The sequence below is a fragment of the Molothrus aeneus genome, chromosome 7 (genome assembly GCF_037042795.1).
Source record: "Molothrus aeneus isolate 106 chromosome 7, BPBGC_Maene_1.0, whole genome shotgun sequence".
In the NCBI taxonomy this organism is placed as follows: Eukaryota; Metazoa; Chordata; class Aves; order Passeriformes; family Icteridae; genus Molothrus; species Molothrus aeneus.
This window is the reverse complement of record NC_089652.1, coordinates 5,570,312-5,591,918: the sequence shown is the minus strand read 5'-3', so window position 1 is coordinate 5,591,918 and position 21,607 is coordinate 5,570,312. Positions and strand designations below refer to the sequence as shown.

Here is a 21,607-nt window from a genome sequence, read left to right as displayed (position 1 = left end):
ATATTGATCATATGAAATGGTTTGCTGGGTTTTTTTCTGATTCTGTGTTTTTGTGTTCTTTTTGTCCATAGCAGTGTATAAGAAAGCTGAACTTGCTAAAAAAACTGAAGTTCAGGGCCACTCTCCCTCCAGGAAAATAATTTTAAAACCTGCTATCAAATATACTAGACCAACTCATCTCTCCTGTGTTAAACGGAAGCAGACAGGTGACTGCATTCTGTTCAGTTATGCAATGTGGCTGGCAAACATAGACATTTTCTTTTGTAAATCTCATAGCTCTAGCAGCTTCTCTATTTTTTTTTCTTCCAAGAGTGTCAATCTTCACAAATAGTATTGCTTTTTTAGTGTTTTGTACCATTTTTCTTTTATTCTTTCTTTCTTTCCTGGTATTTGTTTGTTTGTTTGATGGAGGCCATGATCATGTATGCTTGTCATTGCTTGGGCCTCCAAGTGCTGTGGTTGTAACTTGGCATCGTGCTTAGAGTGTGGTGTTCTAGGAATCTCTACTCATCTTTTAATTTGTGGATGATTTTTTTCTTTATTTTTTTTAATTTTTTTTAAATTATGCTTTATTTTTTTTCTGGTGGGAAAATGTTGGCAACTTAAACCATGGTATGCATTTCCATTATTCTGCTTTTTTACTCTCATGCATAATAAGAAGTGTTTCAGACTTATATTTTGTTTATTGATGTTATCTGCATTGACAATTCCCACTCTGTCACTGATGTTTATGCTGTACAGTCAAAATCCACAGGGAGAATCAAGCCACATGCAGCATGGAGCTGAGAGAGAAGAAATCTGGGCTCACACTGCGAAATGCATTGCAAGCAAAAATCTTAATATTTGGTAGAGGAAGATGAAAGGAAGAAAGAAATGATTCCTGTTACGACTTCATAGGTGTATCATTATTTAGAGGACCAAAATAACTCTTCCAGCATTTTCACATATTATTCATGGTTCCTATGAGTTCCACGTGGAAGGATAAACATATTGACTTTCATTGTGATATTAAAAAAAAAATTGCTAAAAGAGGCCAGGTTTTCTGTCGTGTAACATAGCCACATGCTGTAAGTGTGGTTGTTTGGAACTAGGGTTAATGAGAGAAGAACCAGGCACAGCAATGCAGAAATGCAGAGGCATCTTCTCACAGCTTAGGAATTAACAGGAACATTCATTACCACCTTATGGTTAAGCAGAGCAATACTAGAAGTGTCCCTAGGCAGTCATTCCCCTGCAGTTTTGCACCTCTTGTTGTGAATGCAGACTAGCCCCAGCAGGGAGGTCTGAGCAGTGAAAATGCAGTAAGAGGATGGTGTAGAGCAGGTTTGGTCTCATGCCTCTGCTGTCTGAAGTGTGGATTGTATCCTGGCTGTGTTCCATTGGGAGACCAGAACGATCCCATCCCCTTGCTCGTGTGACAGAATCTCACCCTTTTACTTCCCCCTCTCAGGAGACATGGAACCAGCAAAGGAAAGGCTGGTTCAGTCCCCTTTGTGTTGCACTGATGGCTCCCCCTCAGTTTGCAGTCTCTGGGCTGTCCTAACTTGCACTCTGAACCAGAACTACCCAACAGGGAGGAATTTTAAAACAGAATTAAAACATTTCCTCTTGCTATCTCTTGCTGCTTGCTGAAGCACAGCTTGATAGCTCAGGAGTTACAACCCATAATTCTCATGTTCTTTCAAAAGCCCCAGGGGATTCAATAAGCTGTGGACATGGGAGGGGGAAAGGCACTGGCTTTGTAGTGTTCTCAACCTCATCTACACTTGTACAGCTGTGTGGTCAGAGCTGTCATGCCCTCAGCTACCAGGGCATGACAGCTCTGACCACAGGCTACTCACTCTACCCCTACCTGCTCTGACCCTTAGGAGCCCAAAAAGAACTGAGTCATACCAGTGGACTTGGATAAAATCTGCCCTGTGCCTGAAACTTGTGCTGCCTTGGCAAACCTCAGAGGTTTTTCTCCCTCACTGCAATGCACAGTGAAGCAGATGTATTAGTCAAAGTGAGAAATATAATACAACAGCTACCTCCCTTACTCAAGTCCTCCCTTATTTAAGTTCTGAGGTGGAGAGCAACCAAAATAATGGACCCAGACTCATCATAAAACTTTGAGAAATGTGTCTTGAACTTTGAGCTCTAAAGCAGAGGAGCTGAAACCATGCCAGAAAGTGACCAAAAATATTTCTTAGAATGCTTCAGCACACTCACTGTTGCTGGAAAAATTACAGTATGCCTTATTTTCTTCTACCTCCCATTTTTATACTTCCTTATGGGACTTGGGGGGAGACCATGAGAAAGACTGCAATGCTGTGTCATATTCTGCGACATGTGTTATCTTACATATCCCTGAGCCTGATTGTGTCATGCAGGTCTCTCCAGGATCTGGAATCTAGAGGGACATTGTCTCTCTCCCATTTTCTTTTTATGTGAAATATAGCACCATTTCTTGAAGCCAGTTTTGACTGTCAGTGCATCCTGTTTGGAGTGGTCTTTTCAGCTTTAGTGATGCCTGGGTAATGAAGCCCCCCTAAAGTTCTTGGCAGTGTAGTCTACAGAGCTTTGAGTGTGTTGCAGTCAGTTAAAATCTCCATACTGCATTTACCATGACTTCAAAATGAAACATGTCCAGTCATAAGATACAAATATCTACCAAAATAAGTTCACGTTTTGCACAATGGCCTGGAAAAGTACATTTTTCCCTTAATGCCCCTCAATACCTGAAAAAAATTCCCACATCACTGGTAAGCACTGGGAAGTACCAGTAACTTAAACCACCATATCCATGAGGCAGGGACTGGTTTTTGAGAGACTTGTCCTTGCCATTTGAAAAAGAAATTGCAAGGCCAACCCTGATGAGAGAGTTGGGAAGTCTTTGCCTTGGCTGGTGTAGCTCCATGAGTGAAGCCCCCAGCCTGGCCTGGGTTTTGTTGGTGGCTTTGAGATGCTACTGCAGGTGTGTTATCAGAGCAGCGTTGTTGGAGGCAAGGCCAGGACAATGACCTGGCCATGCTATGTTTGTTTCTTGTTTTCAGTTCTGGGGTCACCCCCTAAGCTGAAACATGTTTGTAGGACCTGTAGAAATCTTGTGTTCAGAGGGAGGAGTTGTGGCTGTTACCAGGCACAAGGGACACAGCTTTTTTACCAGCCCCCAGTGGTGACTGGTTAGGGTTGAATGCCAAGGGAAGGAGGAAAGGAGCTGTTTGTGGTTATCTAGAAGAGATGGAAACCAGACCCAAACCAGCAGTAACAGCTGTGTTGAAGTGTGACACGGGAAGGCTCTGCTGTACTTGCCTCTCTTAAAAATTCAGAAGAACTGAAGTAGGCAGTTACATATTCTTTTCCTCCTCACAAGTTCTCTCTCCTACACCTTGGGCTAGAGTGGGTAGTGAGACAGAAAACCAGGAATAACCTTACCACACCTGGGAGCTGCATAAGAAATGGGAAAAATTAACCTGACCTTTGCTGTATGAGGAATTAGGGTTGGTTTAAAGTTGGAAAACAGTTGGGTTTATAGCAGAAGGTTGTCATTTGTGATTGTTTCCTACTTCTGCTTTTACCAAGGGCATCCTGGCACAGATGCCAAGAGATTTCATGTTAGTTGTTAAGTGGCACATCACTTCCTAAGCAGCAGCCTTAGAGTGAAGCTAATAACCTGCTTTCCAAAAAGCTGTCCCATTCAGAAACCGGTGTGGATGGATTTGAACTCCAAGAGAAACATTTGATACCTCAAACCATGTATCAAATAAATGAAATACTGGATTAACATTCTTAATGTCCCAGATAAACCTTCAGTTTCTAAATTCTTGAGAGCTTAGTTGACCATGACACACTGACTTTGTTGACACAACTAGGATGAAAATTCAACAGTGAATCTCTCTCTATCCATTATGAATGTTGGCTAATATTTTGAAAGTGGTGGTTATAGAGGCCTCTCTTAATATTTTAATTTGTGGATGATGTAAAGGAACTTGATTTTTAGAGAACAGTCCTGAAAATCAGGATGCTAAGTTTTCTGAGGATTGAACAGAAACTTATATTTGTCAGCTATTTCTGGAACTTTTTTCTTTTTGTTTATAGACTTTTAGGAACATGAATACAAAATTTCATTTTGTTCAAAACACATAGAATACCATTTTACCTCAAGTAAGATGAATGCAGAAAAATTTCAAGGCACGTAAATGTCTGCATACAGTTCAGGGTATTGCACAAAGTACTCACTTTGCACAGTAGTTTCAAGGCATTTAATTGGTCTAACAAGTGTACTGAATGGAAATGCTTTTTATTACTGTCTTTAACTATCAAGTCTTTCTTTGGATTTCTCAGCAGCAGGTGGTGAAACAAACCAGGCTCCTGCTGTATTTAAACAAGCAAAGGAAAAACTCTCAGTGAGTAAAATAATCTTATTGTTCATTTTTATAATCTCCTTTTGCCCTTCTTTCATATCTTTTTGTCTTAATTCAGTAAGTAATTGTGTGTTCCATTTAAAATTTGTTCACCATATTCATTATTCATTTAAAAGGGTAATTAAAACCACCTTTCCTGAATAACCTTAGAAGTCTAGTCTCAAGTGGTAGATGGTGACAGTTTGCAGACCCACAGAGGGCACACAGACTCCAAACTGCAGGACTTGAAGTCTGGGCAGCATTTTGAGCCAGGCCATTCTGTAGGATAAGCTGCATGTCCTGGCCCTTCTTGCAGCACCCAACTTGCCTTGGCACCTTGCTGGACTGTTGGGTTTTCCAAAACCACAGAAGGCAGAAGCCCCCGCCCGGGACTGGTGTGCCATTCCACAGCCCAGTGTTCTGCAGGGGCCATGCCTGTGTAGGAGATACTGGCCAGTAGAATTTACATTTACTGCTTTCACTATGGCCACTGTCTGTGCTATAATCTGTCAGATTACAACCTTGCCTTGCCTTGCCTTGCCTTCATCTGCTCTACAGCTTTTCCTGCCTCCTGTGTCTGGCTCTCTTAAGCAAAGACTCCCTTGCTCCTTGCTGACCCTGCACTGTTTCTGTCCCATCCCTCCAAAATCCCCAGGAAGCCAATCTCTATTCACTCTCCACTATGTAATTATTTTAGCCATGACAGTGACACGTGCCAATTCACTGCAGCGCAACACTTTGTCATTGTTATCACAGAATCATAGAAAGTGTTGAGATGCAAGGGACCCATCAGGATCATCAAGTCCAACTCCTGACCCTGAGCAGGACCACCCCCCAGCATTACCAATTAACAATTTCTTTAAATTTTTCTAAATTTCCTAATATATTTCCCCAGTATATTCCATGGGTGATTTCTTTCATTTGTTGAACAAGACTCTCAGTTCTTTGGGGAGCAAAAAGCTGTGTCACATGAAGTGCTACACACTGTTTATGAATTGTAAGAAGCTGGTAGTGCTGAGAGCACTTTTGGAGGCTTTGGAGGAACCATGGTTTTTCAGGTCTGACCCATTCCAGCTCAGAACTGGGAAACTATTAGAGCTTCTTTACAAGTGACTAAGATCTGGGCAGGTTTGTGGGCTGAGTCTGAGCATGTTTTATTACTGTCTTTTCTTGACAGACCATCAACACTTGCACAAGAGAAGCCAATACTTGCCCATTTTCAGTGTTTATGAAGTGCTCTAGTACAAGCACTACAAAATCATTCTGTGAAATTGTCTTTCTGTACATCTTTCCTATTCCTGCCCCTTATGTTACAGCACACATCAGAAAGCTGTCCCCTGCTTACTTTCTCTCTTTGTTGCCTTGCCTCTCTGGTTGCCACACCTCTTGGATATTTTCTATTCTGTGCTTTGCCTTTGCCTCTGCTTTTAGAAAGATCTCTCTCTATTTTTGTCATTTTGTTTCTTTGTGGTTTTCAGCTTTTATGTCCTTCAAGTGCAGCCTTTTCCTCTCCGCTGGTAATGTTAGATCATCCAGCCTGGTCAGTTTTGTTATTCACATTCAGACTGCAGTTTACACAGGGCAAGTTCAGGAAAAGCTAAACAGTTCCATCTGCTGGAAGCAGCTGTATACCTGCAGTTCACAGAGAAGTGATGAAAACCTGTGCCATGTGTTAGGAGCACCTTGAAATAAAATGAGGGTTGTGCATCCCCACTTCAGCAGTCCCTGAGAGTCACATAGATCTTTGTCCTCTGGGCACCTGACCCTTCCAGCAGCATAAATTAAAACAGAGGTCAGAGGTGAAGTATTGCTAACAGAGACTGAGTTTTCCTGCAGGGATTGAGACACGGTTTCTTTGCTTGCTCAACCACCTCTGGGCAGATTCTGCTGCTATTCCTGATGCTAAAAAGTGCCTTGTTACCTAAGTAACATGGAGGGACTCTAGACTGTGATAACCAAAGCTGTGCAGTAGCTCAAAGCCATGCCTTTTCCCCATCTGTTCTATTGACAGATCTCAGTGCTGTCCATCTTTAGCATCCACACTAGATACATGAATTCACAGAGGACACTGAGCCATATGAGTGAAAAGTCTTTGCCCTGTGACTAGAACCTTAATCTACAAGAGTTTTTCAGTCTCATTGTAGGGGTAGTTCCTTGCATGCAAGTTGAAAATGGTGAAAACCACAGAATGAAGATTTGAGCCTCAAGCTATGTGTGCTTAGTTCTATCTCTAGTTCAGAAAGCCAGGTGAAAGGTGCTTGCAGAATGTCTGCTTCTTGGGGCACCCAACATAAATATTCCACAGAGTTTCAGCATCAGTAAATACCTTCATGGATTTCTAAACATGATCCAAAGTTTCACAAATGGATGAGACCCATAAACTGAACTATGACAAAACAGTCAAAGTCTGGAAAAGCCTTTGATTTGGCAGAAACCTCATATTCTGTAGTTTCTTTGTAAAATAATTATTCACTGGTTTCCCTCTGTTTGTTCTCAGACAGTAAAATAAGTATTGAAAAAGAAAGAGGCATAAATATGCTGCAGAACTCATTATGGGACTATGTTCTTGCTAGTAAAGCACTTCCATCCTAATTTCTTGTCTTGCTACTTGGTCTGGAAGATGACATCCAATGGAACTCCTCTCAGCTGTACTGTGGGACTGGAATTGCTTGATACACAGTTCTGCAGCTCTTAATCCCATGGGTGATGTCACAGATGACATTCAGCACACCAGCCTCACTTTTCCATAGGCTGAGCATATAGCCTAAGCCAGAGGCCAACATATGTAAAAGGACACTTAAGTTGGACAGAGGCCTGTCAGAGCTGGACAGCCCATTCTTATTTTCTAACAAGACAACTTTAAAGCAGCTCCTCGTGTACCTTTTCTGAACATTGGAAAAGTCTAGGGGATTGATTGAGATCAAATGCCAAGTTCAGTGCTAAAGTTCAGTGCAAATCCCAGGAGGACAGACCCATTGGGATTGCTCCTGTGAGGAATTTCATTCTAGTATGACTACAGAGAGGATAAGGACTACCTTTGCAACTGCTCTTTGTAATATCAGTTACACCTACAGGAAAAAAAAAAAAAAGGTGTTTCTTAAGCAAGTAGCCCTATTCTGTTTCAAGGAGATTGCTTTTTGTAAAGCAGTAAGATGCTTCTAAGTATTAACAAAGATTTTCTGTCTGTCCTGTTGGTGTTTAATTGTTCTTTCAATGGGATGTTGTCATTATTTGGTATCAAACAAGTATTTGTTCACAATAACATACCATGTAAGCCTTCCAGCCATATATGCTTTTCTCATCCCAGGACTCCATACTGCCAATATAAATTCATGAATTTCTATGTAGTGACACCAAATGCACAGAGCAATATCTGGGGTGTGTTAGAGATTTTATCTGTACACAGTAGCAAAAGAAGGAATGACTGTTGTTCTGCTGTTGTGGGAATACTGGTGTAACATTGCTTCTAAGATTCCCACTGGTTTATTCTTGATTTTAGCCTGGAGGGATATACTTTGACTTTAAAGGGCTGGGGTCCCTTGGTGCTCCTGTAGCTTTGCACTTGTTTCTAATGCAGCAGTTGTACCAGTTAAATGCCACACCTGGAACCAGGTTTTTTCCTAATAACACAAGACCCAAATATTATCTGCAGAAAAAGGCGGATTCCTAGAATTGGTAACTCTGTCCAGACCAAGGTGGTTTCAGTCAAACAACACAAAACTGAAACTTCCATGATTGTCAGATCTGCTAGACCATTACCAGACACAGGAAAAGTATTAGTCATAGCTTGGCTTTTTTTTTTTTTTGGTCCATGTTGCATGTGTTTTCATTTTGTCCAGCTTCATGTTGTGTTTTGTTTGTTTTCTCATGACTAGACTGCCTCTTTGTCAAAGATTCCTGCCTCAAAGTCTAGAGCAAAGTCATTGCTTCCTCCAAGACCCAGCTCAGCTTGCTCATTAACCACTAAAAGGGCCACATGTCTGGATACAGACAGTTTTATTGTTCGGCCCTCCTCTGCAGGCCCAAGAGACTCAAAATCAGATGCTAAGGTAAGGTAGCAGAGTTGGTGGAGAGAGTCAGAGATGCACAGGTGAACTCCATGAAACACATTATCTACCCACTGAATTTGAGTAATTCTCTGTGAAGCTCCTGTGGGATTACTTAGATCCAGTGGCAGGAAAACTGATTAGCAGGCTACAAGATGGATAAAAATGGAGATACTCCACAGAAAATGTAAGTGAAATTACAACTGGAAAGACATATCTTCTTTCTGTTGATCATATGGATGCTACTTCATTAACTGCCAAGAAGTTACGCCCATTTGCAAGTGGGTAGGTGGTAAAGAGCAGCAGGACCAATTTGCCCTCCAAGTTTAAAAAACTGTAATTTTTGACCTGTTAATATTCTTCAAAATCAAGTTCAGCCTCCAGCATAAGAGGGTGCAGTTCTAATTACCAGCAGCAGGGGATAGAATAGGGCAGAATCCAAATGTCAAGGACCAAATTTAGTCAGTGCATAGGGACTTTGTGAAGAAGTTGCAGTATAAATTTAAAAAGATGATTGGCAATCCATTCCAGCTTCTCCATGTTTACATTTAACTTGTATTTCAAATCTACATTATGGTGACTTAACTATCCCCGTTTAAAGTTTGGTTTTGCATTGACTTACATTTTTTGTTTAATGCCATACTTGGTGTGTCTTTTACTGTTTGGGACCATCATCATTTTGTCTTTAGGAAGAATGTCTGCTTATGCTGGTCTGTTTTTGACTGCACATCAAGAGCTCATAAAGCTCAAAGCTCAAAAATATTCTAACATAAGCTCAAAAATATTCTAACATTCATGTCCATTGCCCTAATGGTAAAGAGGAGTTTACTCTGGTAAAGAGAAAGTATGCACTGATTTCAAAAAGTAAACATTTTATTATGGAAGGAATTAAAACAACAGGATTTATAATCCCACACTCAGGGGAAAAAAAAAGAAAAAACCAACAAAACCTGAAGCTAAGAATTTATCTCCATAAGAAATTTATAAGTTAGTATTTGCCTATGCAAAAATCACACAACACCTACCAATCTAGTGTCTGGACACCAGTAGTGCAGTTACTCTGCAGGTAAATTCACATAGGAATTCCACACTTGAGCTCTAGAGAGTTCTTTTACTTTCACTTTGCACTTAAAAGCCCCACTTTTTTTCCTTAGTAAGAGCCAACTGTGGAATCCATCCATATTTGGATCCAAGAATATCCCTAGATGTCTCAGGATAGTCATCAAACGCCGTTTGGATGTAGTAAAGAAGCACCATGGAGCTAAAGCAGAGCATGGAGGGTGACTGATCCCTGCAGGTTCCTGTGTCAGGAGCAAACTGGGCGCACAGGATTAGGTTTCCCCCTCTGTGTGTAGATACAGGAAATCATAGCCTAAAGAGTGAGTTTTGCAAACTAAACCTTCCTTTGTTCTTGTGCTGCTGTTAGGATGGAGTAAGCAAGAGCCCTGAGAAGCGTTCATCTCTGCCGAGGCCTTCCTCCATCCTTCCTCCTCGGCGAGGTGTTTCAGGAGACAGAGACAGAGAGGAGAACTCGCTGTCCCTCACCTCTTCTCTCTCCTCCTCAGTACGACGGACTACCCGTGAGTTGTCTCTTTATTTTGCATATTAACCTTCTCCTGCTTCTGTGGTTGTCTCCATCCTCAGTAGATTTGTCACATTGCACAGCCTTTGACGCAGAGGAGTGGATCTGGGGTGTGGTGTAGAACTGATTTTGTTCACATGCCAAGTGCCTGAAAGCAGGGGCAGGATGCACCTGCAGTGCCCAGAGCGAGGTCTGCTGCCCAGACTAATTGCTGAGATTAGAAAATGCCTTTGCAGAGAGCTCAGAGCTGGGTGAGGTACTTAACACAGAGCATTTACAAATAGCAGCAAGAAATAATGAGTCAAAGCTGAAGCAGACAACCTGAAATATTCTGATGGGTCTTGGAAAAGTGAACCTGATAGTTACAGTCATTTATTTGCTGCTTCCCAGTAATTATCTCCCTATGCTCTACTCCTAGGGTAAAATTTCTGCTGAGAATTGAGATGTTAAGTAGCAGAGTGACTCACTGGGGGCAGTGAACCAGCTAGGTTTCTTTTATGAGAAACTTTTTTTCCAAAGTTATCAAATCACAAGCCAAAATAAATTACAGGACAAAGACAATTTACTAAATAACCCCAGAACTTTTAGCCAGGCCTTAGAACCTACATGTGGCTTCCTGCTTTCCACTAGGAGTTCCTCTGTCTTCTCTCTTTAGAAACCAATCTCAGCCCTTTTTAAGACAGCTTAAAAGAAGTAGATTATTAAATTCTGCAAAAAAAGTCCTTTGAAATTCATAAGTGATGCTCCAAAGGTGAAACAGAGACCCTTTGAAAGCAGAGTGACCTCCAGCTGCCACAACAGCCAGCCCATTCTCCTGATTTAGGAGTAAGAAGCTATTAAGCATTTGGCAGGTGGTGAAGGGCTGAGGAATGAAAAGTGAATACACCAGACCTGCAAGGAGGTGGGGGAAAAAAAAATCACTTTCTGTCTCAGATGGTATAGTGAGAAGCTTTAGGGTTGGTTTGGAAAGAAAGAAACCTGTTCAGGGAAATGGGAGGTGAGTGGAGTACTGTTCAGTCTGCCTAATGAGTCATGTAGAGCAAGGAGTGTCTCCGGAGCCCCAGGGACAGGAGTGCATTGGGTTTGGGCCACCATCATTGCACAAACAGAATGATAACACTTAAAATAAAAATGTGTTTAGTCCCACTGGATGGTTTTGAGGGGCCCATTGGATTTATAATTTCTGAATATTTGAAGCGTGAAAGCATACATGCAGCCATTTGGCATTGGGGTTCCCAGGTTTTGAGAGTTACCTTGATCTTTCTCTCCATAAGTATTCTCAGCAAAATTTTACTTTGGAGATATCTCAGCTTCTGTTTATTTATGTTTGAGAGTTAGAAGCAGAGCTGGCTGCGGAAAGGACAGCTAGACTGATCCTTGTGCCCAGTGAAAAGGACTGGCAATGCCATAAACACTGAATGGAACTGCTACAAAATGATAGTGTTGGGGTTTTTTTACTTGCATGCAAATATAAGTAGAATGTGACTTTTTATCAAGGTTGTCTCTGGTAATGGTTTTCTTTCACAGCACTGATGAAAAATAGCAATTGAATGTAAGGACATCTACCCATCCACACAACAGAGCTATAGCTTGTGCATCAGTTGAATGCCCACCTGGGGTTCATCTGCACTTTTCCAGCAGTGGTATGAGAAACAGCTCCAGCCAGGCACTCACAGCTTTTTATTTCAGGAATATCAGCAGAATTTTTACTGCTCTCTAGTTTCTTGCCCAGATCCACTGAAATTGGTTAGATCAAGTCTCAGAGGTTGGGTTCCAAGGATGCTTCTCGTCCTTTGCCCAAAATGGAAATAAATGTGATGATGTGCCTTGTTTAGGCAGCTTTGCAGGAAGCAGAGGTATTGTGGGAAGCACTTCTGTGGTACAGAATGGAGAGCTCAGTCACTCTGGGGGCATTAGCTCAACCTCTCATGGCCGGGTAGTTCCTGGCAGGTTGATTAGCCAAGTAAGACACAGAGAGACCCATTCCAGCTGCTGTTCCAGCAGCAGCACTGCCACCTGAAGAGCTGTGTCTTGCTTGGCACACAGGGATGCACTCTTGGGAGTACAAAGGGAAGAAGAGCTGTACTTCTGTGCCTCTAAAGCTGTTTGTTTTTTTCTTTTTCTTGCATGTAGGATCAGAGCCAATTCGTAGCAGAACGGGAAAAAGTGGAACTTCTACCCCCACTACTCCTGGCTCCACTGCCATCACTCCAGGGACACCACCAAGCTATGCCTCCCGTACCCCAGGCACTCCAGGGACACCCAGTTACTCCAGAACTCCCCACACTCCTGGGACCCCCAAATCTGCAATACTGGTACCTACTGAGAAAAAAGTTGCCATAATTCGCACTCCTCCTAAATCTCCAGCAACTCCAAAGCAGCTACGAGTTATTAACCAGCCTCTACCTGACCTCAAGAATGTCAGGTCCAAAATTGGGTCAACAGATAATATCAAATACCAGCCTAAAGGAGGGCAGGTAAGGATTCCATTCTTTATGTTCACCCATATGTTATTTACTCTTTAGTGTGCACCTTTGTGATAGGAGACATTTTGAGTTGCCTTATAAAGCTATTTGTGTTCTCCAAATCCCTTGATTGTTTAAGTGATGTTAAATGGCAAAGAAGATGACAATCTTCAAAACTTAACTGTGCCTGCTGTAGGTCTTCCAGAGAAAAAGAACAGGCTCATATTATAAACAGTAGGTGTGGATCCTGTTTTCATGGTAAATTAGCACATCCAATACTTTCCAGGATTTGCACAGTAGCCAGTTACTCCTAAAGTCAAGGAGATAATGCCTCAGCAAAGGTATTTCTGCCTTTATTTTGACAGGTAGGATTATTTTGCATGGGAGCTCCACTCCATTTGCCATACCATGTAGCAGATGGGGGTGTGCAGGGGCTCCAGCAACACAAATTCAGACTGTGCTCCTGGATTGGCATTCCTCTTACAGGCCCAGCTGTTGGACGTAGGGCCCAAAACCAGCACCATGGTACCCTGTCCTCCTCCTCTCTGTCACTCTCTCTGGATTGTAACAATTATACAAGAACCAGGAGGTCACAGCAAGTTGTGTTTCTTTGTAGACAGCATGCCTAGACAGCTGAATTTCCTTAGCAGCTCTAAAGAGCTGCTCAGAGTCCTTGCTGAGCAGTGAAGGATGGCACAGGATGGCATTTCACTACTGTGGGCATTACAGGGGAAATCTGCACATCACTGAAGCAGTGATGCTTCAGATCACATCACTGAAGCAGTGATGCTTCAGATTTTTTAGTTCTAGTGGTATGTAGCCACTGAGCTGTGGGTTAGGCAAAGAGAAGCTCACTAAATTTTTCCTTCATGTCTCCTTTATGCCATAGTTGCTCAGTCTACTCAAGAGGTTTTAGGATAATTCTTTTCCAGTTTCTACAGTTGAATTTTATAGGGTCTTTGAGAGCAGCACATGAAAGCTAATTTCATTTCCTTGTGTCTGCTCAGTTCTTTAATGTCTGGTAGTAATATTACACTGGCTGAAATGAGCTGTTATCTGCTATTTGCTTTTAGTGATGATACATGAAACAAACAGAAAGCTTCTTGTTACATGAAACAAACAGAAAGCTTCTTGTTAACCTGAACTGGAAGTGCTGATAGCAACAGGAAAAACAAGCAGAGAAAAACCCAGCATATATTTGGGCAAGTACATAAACATAGCATGCAAATCATTAAAGGAGTACAGATAGGCAGCCCAAAAGTGTCATCTCGAGACAGAGTATCCTTTTACCAGTGGTATATTTGAGCCTGGCACAAGGATTTATCTTAACTTTGAGCTGCTCTAGAGAAAGCTGCACTCTGAAACTGCCAGAGGCTGGGTTGCAAAACTGAAGAAGCTCTTGCGGATGTATGAATGCTAAATAAATCAAGAGGTGCAGTGCTTCAGCCTGGAATTTTATCAAAAGCTCATCAGACAGCAGACTGATTTTCCTTCAGTTCTGACTTGCCAGCCACAGAAACAAAGAAAAGGGGAGAAATCATTCCACCTGATGGGGGTTGTGTGAGTGTGAAGAGAATGCTTTTAGGGGAAGAAACAAGCTAACTTTTCACTGCATTAAGCTCCTACTAGGAATAGATGGCTTGAAACATTTTAGTGTTTTAATTGGTATTCTGCAGCGGGGAGAAATGAGGCCTTCTCTGCTCTGTGGTGCAGCCAGGAGGTGCTTGTCTGGTTTTCTCTTTATGGTACAGTATGGTGAAATGGATCATTGCTGGCAAAGCTCAGAGGACTTGCTCATGGGTATGTCTGCTGGGCTTCAGATGGATTTTCACACTGCATCAGCTGAGGAGGAAATGCTGTGCTTTCAAAAGTAACCCATTTGCATCTGTTATTTCTCAGACAGCCCAAGGGAAGCATGGGGAGCTGGGAGAGGGTGTTGGAAATCTATTTCAGATGCCAAGACTGACTTTTTTGTTCTATTTTTTTGGTTCAGATTTTTGGTTTTCCTTTTGAAATTCTGTCTATGGATGTGGTTGGTACCATATCAGAGTACAGAAGTGCACCAATTGAGTATTTTCATTCCTGGCAAGGCAGAGTATTTAGAATGCTTCATGGACCAGCAACCAAGGATAAAACTAACCTACATTTCTCTTAATTTTATCTTAAAATGTATACCTAAAATCTCAGCCACAGGCAAGAACTTCAGTGGATGTGAAGGAGCAGAGCTTCATCAAAGTGAATGGAGCTGCACAGACTAGAATTACATGCATAAGCTTTAAAATGCCACTAATTATAGTGACAGGAAGGCACCTTGTAAGAAGTAAGATGACACATAGAAAAAAGAAATATCTAAGCCATGCTAAAGAATGAAATGTTCCATGAAGGTTTTTAGGAAGATTAAGGGAGAACTTCACCATCTTCCCTAAACTGTAGAAAACAAAATGCAATAAGTAATGAGTCAGAAAGTTTGAACAAATTGATGACACCACTATTTAGTAGATGCTTTCCAGAAACCACAGAAATGCTTGCAAGGAGAATAGGCTTGTTCATTAGGTGATAAAATAGACTGGCACTGGTAAGACATCTCAGAGGTGGGCAGATGAAGAGGCTTGAATGGATATCTTAGCTTCAAAATCAGTTTGGATTAATGATGAATTGATTTTTTTTTTTTGCCTTGTCTTCTTTTATATATTCTCTGTGTTCTTTACACATAAATTTTGTCTTGGTTTGAAAAGACAGGTGTCTGCTAAGGAAGGCAGGAGCTTCTCTTGAAATGGAAAATGTAAACCCTCTCCCTCTGAATTATTATGATTTTGAAATTAAGGGGCTCTTGGGCAAAGATACAGGAGTAGGAATAACAGTTCTTTATACGGAAAAATAAAAATGCAATAATAAAAATAAAAAAAAAAAAACACAAAAAAACACTACCAGAGTCAGAACAGGAGCTGACCCCCTGTGTGTCAGGGTGATGGCACAGTCCCATTCCATGGTGGCTCAGCCCTCCTGCAGTGCCAGCTGTGGTTCTGCTGGAGCAGGGATCTTGCACAAGGGGGGAGTTTTCCTCTGAGGCTCCAGGGCTGCTGGAGATGGGCCTGGTGTCCCTCTGGGAATGCAGTGGAGAAGAAAGCTGCTCCTCTGGGAATGCAGGGGAGAAGAAAGCTGCTCCTCTGGGAATGCAGGGAAGCAGAAAGCTGCTCCTCTGGGAATGCAGGGGAGAAGAAAGCTGCTCCTCTGGGAATGCAGGGAAGCAGAAAGCTGCTCCTCTGGGAATGCAGGGGAGAAGAAAGCTGCTCCTCTGGGAGTGCAGTGGAGAAGAAAGCTGCTCCTCTGGGAATGCAGTGGGCAAAGGCTGCTGTGGTGTCCCAAATGTCAGATTGTATCCAGGCAGGAATGCTTGGCTCCTCCCCTGGGCAGAGCATCTCCCAGTGGGATGATGGAATTTGATCAGCCATGCAGGGACACTCAGTGGCCATGAACAGAAGAGATCTCCTGGAGGGAGGATGGGTTGTGGAAGAGATAAAGAAAACTGCCCCTCCTGGTTTTAACAGGTGGCCCAATTAACAGAAGATGGCTGCCCCACCTGTTTCCAACAGATGGCCACAGAATACACACCCCCAGCCACATCTTGCATTTCCAACCTAAGACAATTTGTAGCTCTGTATCCTATTATTGTATTTGTAGCTTATCTTCAGTACTTTTCCTGATTCTACCCAATTAACAGAAAGACAACACATTCCAAAGGTTCCAAGCGGGGGATCTGAGGCTCCTGTCTTATCTTGGTTCTTCCTGGGAACCAAGGTTGAAACTGGCTCTTCCAGACATATTTTTATAAACAGTTTAGTCCCTATCTAAAGGAGGGGGAATTTGAAAAAGAGTTGAAATGGGGGGATTACCTCACCAACCATGCTTCTAACTGGGGATTTTTGTCAGAGATACTAATTGGTAAACCCTATAAGAAATGTATACACATTATGCTGTGTGTACAACTTAGGTGCACAATTCACCAGGTGGAAAACACCAAAGGATCCTTACAAAGGTAACCCATTTTTACCACCCTAACTGTGTCTGGCTGCTGATTTTAGGACCAGTGAAAAGGCATCAAGATGGCAGGAGAGATTCCCCCCAGCACACACCCCAGACCCCCATCATCATGATTTACAACCCCGTCTGCAGAGATGTGGGCTTCTCACATGTTCCCTGCCTCAGTGACAGCTTGCTAGGGTGCAGTCAGTACAGACACAGACTGATCTGGTTGGTGCACCAGACAAAGTTCTCAGTTAACTTCCCCTTGAGGTGGCATCTTGTAGTTCCTCCCCATTCTGCTGTTTCACATGTCTTTGCACCACATTATGAACACTCATGACTGCCCAAAATCTGCAAGTCTTTAAGTTATGTACTGTTGCTGCAATGACTGCTGAAGAGTGTCTAAAAAGATGGTGGAGAGCAAGGCTTCACATAAGGTGCAGTCTGAGCTGTTGCTGGATCCCACTCTCCTTCCAGCACATCATGTGCTTTTTCTCCAGTCCATTGTAACAACATAGGTGAATCAAAACCACTTAGGCCCACGTTAAGAGGATGTTCTTGCACAGGTCAGTGATGAACATAAATGAGCTTACAAGGGCCAAACTTGGTGCATTCCCCAGCCAGAGGCACCTGAGGCAGCTGTACAGGGAGGTGTGGATTGACAGGGAGCATGGCTGCTGTTACATGATGCAGCTGAGAGACTGGGAGACAGTTGTTTCCACACTGTTGGCTTCACTCATTGGAATAAGTTTGTGCATTTGTCAACTCAACAATTCAGAGCTGTAAAATAAATTAATCTCTGTCAGTCTACTCTTGCTTTCTTTGTACATTCCCAAGTCTGGGGATTTGCAAGACATTTGAAGGGATTTATTCTGCACTGAAAATTAGAAATGAATTCACCACTTGTTAATTGCAGATCTACAAATGTGAAGAGAAATTAGGAGTTTCAGGTACACCTTCAAACCTCTGTCAGAGCTCAAACCTGTAATTTTTAAGTCTATGAAATTTAGAATTTTGGCTGAAAATTGCAGATTGGACAGAAATAACATCTTGCAGCTCCAGTGTTCAGACTGCACTTGTTTAAAGGAAGGCTTGCCTGAGTACAGTCTGTACAGTTAAGCCTTGAATTATTCTGGATAAAAAGCTAGATGTTCTTCCTGACTCATATTTTAGAAAAATTAAGCAATCACTGCCAGCCTCTAGCAAGTGTCAGAAGGGCTTTTTTGGGGAAAGGTGTTTGGTTGCTAGAACTGAGCAGAGAATTAGGACAGAGTAACATCACTGCAGTACCTAACCCATCTGTAAAATATGCACCCTGCCTGTGAGGCAAACTGTGAAGCACAATCAGGATGCTCCCAAGCAGTCTCATGGGCTCCAGCCACTAAGAGAACTTCTACCCACTGCAGCAGCCATATGTGTCTCTCAGTTTTTTGTAGGCAGTGAGCAGCAGTGCCCTGATTTCTGCCACTCAGATGCTCAGTCTAGGGCTGAAGGTGCCACTTTCTGGAGGATTCAGTATCTTTCCACCAACTACAGTTGGCAGCTTAAGCAACCAGTTCCATCTCTTAGCTGGCTAATGTTAGAAGAGTCAAATCCCAGCTGTGATGGTACCATGTGGTGTTGTTCTCTCATTAATAACTATGGGGAGAAGCTGTATTTTTTTTTTTCTTAGAGTAGGTTGAAATTACCAGGATGTAAATTCCTGTGAAAGTCTGAGTTATCCCAGCAGCAAGCTCAGCAAAGGAGGTGTTTCCAGCTGAGCTCTAAGTAGCCTAAATTTTGAGAAATAAAATGAGAAAGGTTGTTGTTTTGGGAATAATGGTCAGGGAATACATAATCTGGATCAAAGCTGTTTCATCATATAATAGTGTTCCATTTTGCATGGAAAGGTTAGAAAAAAATTGTTTTGCTAGACAGGAAAGGCAGGAAAGAAAAGAATAGAAGATTTTGTATTGGAAATTTGGATTTCAACAATAAAATGCTAAGGGGCATATCTGCTGACTGTTGGGAAAGCCAGCTTACATGAAGAGATGACTGCAAGATATTTTTGAATTGAACTGAACAACCTAATTGTCTCCATTATGCTGGAGTAAAGAAATTCCAGAGGTAGTGGTTCAAAATTCAGCTCTTCTCAAAGACACAGAAACTGATTTGGAAACTGACACCTGATGCTCAACACTTGATATTTGAAGCTAATAGTACTCTTTCCATGAGTAGGAACTGTTGTGTCAAAGGTTTAAGCATTGGATTCTGAATTTTAGCAAAATCTGTTGGTTTGATTGTTGTTGGGATGTTGTTGCTGTTAAAGGGAGTACTAAACCAAGGATTTTGTGTTTTAGGTGAATTAATTGCACTCCCAGGATTTTTTTAATTTGGTGTGAATCTTCAATACTTTTTTACAATTCTTTTGATCAGCTCCCCAGCTTTAGTGAGGAGTGTGATTGCAGAACGTGCTACAGTTCATCTGACAGGGAGCTTGCACTTCCTTGAACTTTCTGTTAAATTCACTTTTGACTGTATTGACTGTAAACTCTTTGGCATGGAAAATGGTTGTTTAATTTTGTACTAGTACCATAATTATGCAGACCCTCTAAGTATTTGTGCACAGGCCTTTCCTCCCCTGATTGGTAGGGACATGCCTTGTTCAGCATGGCCATCTTGTTATTTACTTTAGTACAGTGATGTGAGGGTAGGTGTAAAGAAGCTTGTAAATCAGCCACTCTTGTCCCATGCAAGGATTCAGGACTTGGCTGATGACAATATTATCTGCTCAGTGTCTGCCTCTCAGTATGTTTTTAAAAGTCAGAAATGACTGTGCCTTGCTCACCCTTTACTAAGAGCAGGGTGAGAACGGGACATTGTTTTGCCTATGTCCAGCACAGCCTTTTATTTTGAGTATCACTAGATTCTGGATTGGCAGCCTTGCTGGTGTGTGTATCCACTTATTCCAGGAGTGCAAAGGCTGAACATCATCACAAGCCCTGTCTGTAGGTGTGGAAAATCTGAGGCACAGTATTTCTCTTCAAGGACTTTACTAGGCCAAATAAATACCCTCTGTCTCCCTTTCCTCTCCCTGTAGCCTCTGGCAGGAGCATGAAGACTGGTATCATCTGTCCTTGGCAGCAGATAAATTTGGAAGCACTTTGAACTCTCTCTTGATTCTAATCAGTTTTAACCTTAACCTTACTTCCTGTGCAAGATCAATTCTTGTCTCACTTATATACCTGTGTTAACCTGGAGATCAAACACTGAAAGATTGTCTAGTTCCTGGGATATAGCTTAGTCAAAGTGCTGTGGTAGATAGAAGGAAGCTTTCCTTTTTGATAAGCTGTTAGGAGTCTGGAAGCTTTTCCCAGTGTCACAGCTCCACAGCATGTTCAAACAGCCAAGTAGAGCCAAGCTAGAGTATTTTTAAATGCTTTAGGCAGTATTTGTGGCAGAGCTTCTCAGAGGCCCTAATTGCAAGGCAGGGAGAACATAAGCCATCATTTCCTTGGAAAAAATATTCAGAGCCTGTAATATCATCAGCATCACCTTTTTTGTTCTTCAAATATCCGTTTCAATGTGTACCAGTGTAGTATGCCATAGAAGGGAAGCTGTTTATGGACTCTGCCCAGATGTTGGTAAGTTAGGGGCTTTTCCTCTTCTTGTGAAAAGCAGCTGAACTGAATTATTCTAGGCAGCAATGGAACATAATTCTTTCTCTTGCATAAGCAGCTTTTGGACATTGGTGTTGTCTTTAGCAGTGAACTAAACTGCTAAATACAACTGAACTAAATTCTCTGAGGCATTTCTCTGCCTTCCTCTGAATGTTTCTACAAATTTCTGCTCATCACGAACACAGTGGTGTAGTGCTGGCAGAGGAGGACCTGCAAACTGTTGTACAGGGAGTCTTTGAAATCCAACTCATATTCTACTTAACAGGAGGCATATATCTGCCTGGAAGATTAACAAGTATTGTGTCTCATAGCCTGTCTGCTTCTTCTTGTGCCAGCAAGCTTAACCCAAAACTATTCCCTGTGCTCCAGTGTAGATGTTTCCCTTAGACCACAACCCCCAGCTGCTCTGATTGTCAGTCAGGCCACTGAAGGAGTAGGAAGGGAGCCAATTAACTGGGCTGAGTGCAGAGCAATATAGGCCTCATCTAAATCAACTCTGAGAAAAATACCTTCTGCACTTGTTTTCCTTGCAGACTATGCATCATAAATGTTCCACATTGCCCAGAGCTCTGACAGGCAGCATTCCAGCTGCGTGGGTGGGTGTTGGAGTGCACTCTCCCAGTCCTGCTGGGGACTCTCTGGAAGCAGTGGGAATCACTGGGGCCGTGCTGTGTGCATGCTGGCACACAGTCTGCCTTGGGCTTCAGTTCTGGACCACTGCTGAGGAGTCAGCAGAAGACAGAGTGAGGGGAAGGCCTGTCAGACATCTAGGGCTTCAGACAGAATCCAGTTTTCTCTTGGGCAATATGGTTTTATAGAATAAACATTGCATTGTCTGTAAGGCTTTAATTTTCCACTGTGGTTTAATTACACATAATTATGACAAGTGCTGAGGAACCTCTGCTTCGTCTTAATCCAAATACTGACTTCCAGGCCCTTTCCAGCATACCTGGGCAAACCAGTATCGCATCAGAAGAGAAGGTACCCACTTCAAACTGGCAGGTCAGAACAGGGGTTACAAGGTACTCTGTCCCAACATTATCTTGTTGGGATTTCTAGAGAGTGTGGATAGAAAGCTGTCCTGTTTCTGCCACAGACTTTCATTTTGCCACACACAAAATGTTCCCCCTTTCCTGAATGAGAGCATGAGCGGGCTTGATCTTTCATTTAACTTTCAGCACAACTGAAGTGCATATATGTGCATCCCTACCACACCTCCACCCACACACAAGATGTACATACACATTTGGAACACAGAGAACCTTCCTGGTGAGTCATTGTGTTTGTGCTGCCTCTGTTGCAGGCAGCTGCATCATCTAATTCCTTTCATCAAGTGCCATCATGAAAGTTTGCCATTTTCTTGTAGCTGTGCTCCCTCACGTGGCAATTCCTTGCTCTGATAGTTAAAGATTTCCCTCCAGATGCCAGCTTCAATTGATTCATAGTC

The 21,607-nt window shown here is 42.4% G+C and overlaps 1 protein-coding gene across 16 annotated transcripts in view; it reads left to right on the top strand.

Moving 5' to 3' along the window:
* The window catches only part of MAP2 (microtubule associated protein 2), a 222,712-nt gene that overhangs the window by 192,169 nt on the left and 8,936 nt on the right, over positions 1 to 21,607 (top strand). For 8 of the 16 annotated variants that reach the window (XM_066553194.1, XM_066553197.1, XM_066553193.1 and 5 more), the window contains 4 exons: positions 72 to 206; positions 4,327 to 4,388; positions 9,858 to 10,011; positions 12,147 to 12,490. In XM_066553194.1, the coding sequence (XP_066409291.1) occupies positions 72 to 206; positions 4,327 to 4,388; positions 9,858 to 10,011; positions 12,147 to 12,490 (695 nt within the window). The remainder of the gene's footprint in view (positions 1 to 71; positions 207 to 4,326; positions 4,389 to 9,857; positions 10,012 to 12,146; positions 12,491 to 21,607) is intronic. The other 8 variants (XM_066553195.1, XM_066553203.1, XM_066553201.1 and 5 more) reach the window with 3 other exon arrangements.